The following is a 2,980-nucleotide window of genomic DNA, read 5'->3' as shown; positions in this document are numbered from 1 at the left end:
ATATCAGACAGTATGGACGGTTTAATTGCCTTTTTGTAAGCGTAGCGCGACTGGTTGAATTTTGTTGACGGCTTCATAAGTCACGATGGCGGCGCGAAAAGGCGGGATCATTCTCACTAGTCTCAGCGACTGTTTGATATTTCTGCATTGGTTGAACACCGAGGGGAAGGGAAAGGATATGCAATCACATGTTGCCAGCAGATTGCGTGAAAAACTTGCAAAATATTATAATAATCTCGATCAAAGTAAAATCGCATCATCATTGTCTACCTTCCTGGGCCACGTGGATACATTTTATAAAAAATTGGTTTATGATTACGTCCCTGAACAGCAGTTTCTATCCGGAGCCTCAATGTCCCGCGATGCGGAAATCAGAGACGCAGATATACTTGTCAAAGCTTTGTTGGAGTGCATCCCCAAGTTCCTCTCTGCAATTTATTATTTGCGGTATTGCGTGGCTTATACGTTCGTGCCACTCGGAGGAGGGGGGTGGAAGGAAAACTGGCCTGGGTACGAAGTGGCATGGTGGAAACATTTTGGGTATGATTATGGAGGTGATCTTAATAAGTATCTTTTTTCGAATAAATCACATGAGTACGGTGGCATTTTACCCGGCGGCTTCACTAGACGAGAAATAAAATACGGTCATAATTGGGGCGGTTACTCCCGTGGTTATTCCATGGTAACGGACCTTAAAGCCATTTTTGGAAAACATGATGACCAATTTTTCCGTGATGTATTCGCCACTTCAGTGTTATCTGAAAGTTCAGGCGCAGATAAACCAAACACGGCGAATGCTCTTGCATTGGTAAACAGGTTTTGCGAGATTGTGACTGATGAGGCAAAGAAGAATAATGGCGGAGCGTTAAAAGAAAAATTGGAAGAGAGCATTAAGGGAAGCAGGAATTGTACCATAGATTGGGAATCTTTAAAGCGTCATTGTGAACATCTTCAAGAACAATTCGGCAGAATTTTCAAGAACGAAGGCTTTGCCTTCACCGGCTATGGAAGGGGTATTGGAGAGCTGAAAAAACAAGATTTTGCGAAGGCTACAGCGCAGTGGTTGAGACATAATATGGAACAGGTCATTAAAAATATGACGGGAATCAAGCCTTTTAGTAATGCTTATGATCTTTTCGATATGACCAGATATACAAATGGCGCCTCCAAGCTTATGGAGTATTACGCAGACCTGGGACCACATTTCACATACAATCTCTTTCCATACGGATTCACGTTTGAGAGCATCAGCTTTGGACAGATGGCTGCACCGTATGAGGGTTTGAAACACGACTGGGAAAGTGTAATCAAGACGCTTACTGGCAGCGATGAAAATGGTGGGCTAAAAAAACTTAAAACGATTTTGGATGGTGAGAAATGTACTCCAGCTCCGCCTCCAAAACCACGACCTAGGCCGGCGCCTGCGCCTAGGCCCCCGAGACCTGCCAGACCTGCGCCACCACCCAAGCCCACAACAGGTAACTCATCCGGAGCTCAAGGTTTCAGAGGAGCCGGAGGGAATCGAAATAGCGGAAATGGCGGCCAGATGGAGTCTGGTGCGAGACGGGTAAAAGGAAGTGGAGGGGCAGGGTATCGCAGGGGAAGTGGCGCCCAACGTAGCGCCACTCAAGTGAAATCAGTGGCTCAGAGTCGTACAGCTTCCAGGCTTTCCCATGTTCAAGCTTCATCAGCTCAAAAAGCTGCTCAACCTCAAAATGCTGATAACTCTTCCAGTCAACAAGTGGCGGGACCTCAACAGCTCGTAGAAATTAAAGCGCCTCCAGCGCCAAGTGTTTCAGTGAGTCGAAATCATGCTACATCGTCGACAACAACAGTTCAAGAGCCTGACATTCCATCTGTCAGTCCCCAAGAAAAACCAGGCCATATCGCCTCATCTCATACTCCCGCTACTCCTGGGCGCAGCGGCACCTCCGGTGATTCAAATGACCAGGCGCGTAGTTCAAATCCTTTTGTTCAACCAGGTGTGTCGGTGTCTTCTTCTGTATCGAACCCCCCGAATGGTCAAACCTTGCCGACCGATAGAGTTGTCTCGAGTGCCGCTGCTATACATCCCACAACTCATCGAGCTGCTTCGGATGGCGGTGATGGCATAGGAGGGAATGGTACGGCAGGGGAGATGGGTAGTACTGGGGGATCAGATTCTACAGGTAGTTCTACGTCCCTACCGCACCCTCCTCCCCCAGCACAGCTAGAACCCTTACCTGCTAGCCACGATGTTACTGCAGTTCCTGAACTACCCAAGGAAGTGGTTCCGGAGAAGAAAGTTACCGTTATTAAAGCGCCAGAGCCTATTACGCCTAAAATAGCTGAAGGAACTAATAAACTTGAGGGTACACCCATCCACGGCGGCACACTTGGAGTAAATCCGATGCAGGACAATAATCAAAATACGGAAAAGTCTCCCAGCCCGGTAGTTGTAACCTCTGTTCAAGTTGTGTCTCCTGGTAGCGATCATCAGAACCCGCAAGGGTCTGAAGCTGATCAAAGCCCTCATGCAGTTGGTGGTAACGATTCTGTTGCATCTTCTGACTCATCAGTTCAAGATCCTGTTCTGACGCAACAGCATGTTACTCAATCGACGTATATGTCTCAATCCCCGAGCTCTCCCTTCAGTGCTGCAACACTGAAGTAACTGGCACGCAAGGTGGACCTCGGCGCGGATATATCAGCAGTGGTTCAGCCGGGCTTTACAGACTGTTGCCCCTCCAGAATGCGTAGACCCTCCAACGTTGACTGTTGAACCTCAGGTTCAACCAGGCATTCGCCGGAAGGTTCTTCCCGAAGTTGCAGCCCCGCCCCCCCTGTTCTTTAGGGGATCGGGGGGAATTCCAACGGGGAAGCTCTTCAGTCCAAAGCCTGTTGTTCTTAAGAACCTTTTTTCACCCATTCCCAAGGAAACAAAAACATATTTCCCCCTTCAGGGCCTGCCCCCCCGGGTCCCTCACCCGGAAAAAAAAGG

The 2,980-nt window shown here is 48.4% G+C and overlaps 1 protein-coding gene across 1 annotated transcript; it reads left to right on the top strand.

The window, feature by feature from the left end:
- Window positions 1–85: 85 nt before the first annotated feature.
- BBBOND_0004460 (hypothetical protein, conserved) lies at window positions 86–2,653 on the top strand (the record flags this gene model as incomplete). Its single annotated transcript, XM_012915278.1, has 1 exon — window positions 86–2,653. The coding sequence occupies one exon, from the start codon at window positions 86–88 to the stop codon at window positions 2,651–2,653; it is 2,568 nt and encodes an 855-aa protein (XP_012770732.1).
- Between the last annotated feature and the right edge of the window lie 327 nt (window positions 2,654–2,980).

Source organism: Babesia bigemina, scaffold Bbigscaff_73103, assembly GCF_000981445.1.
Source record: "Babesia bigemina genome assembly Bbig001, scaffold Bbigscaff_73103".
NCBI classification, from domain to species: domain Eukaryota; phylum Apicomplexa; class Aconoidasida; order Piroplasmida; family Babesiidae; genus Babesia; species Babesia bigemina.
Note: the sequence above shows the minus strand (reverse complement) of the source record. Positions and strands in the feature narration are given on the sequence as shown.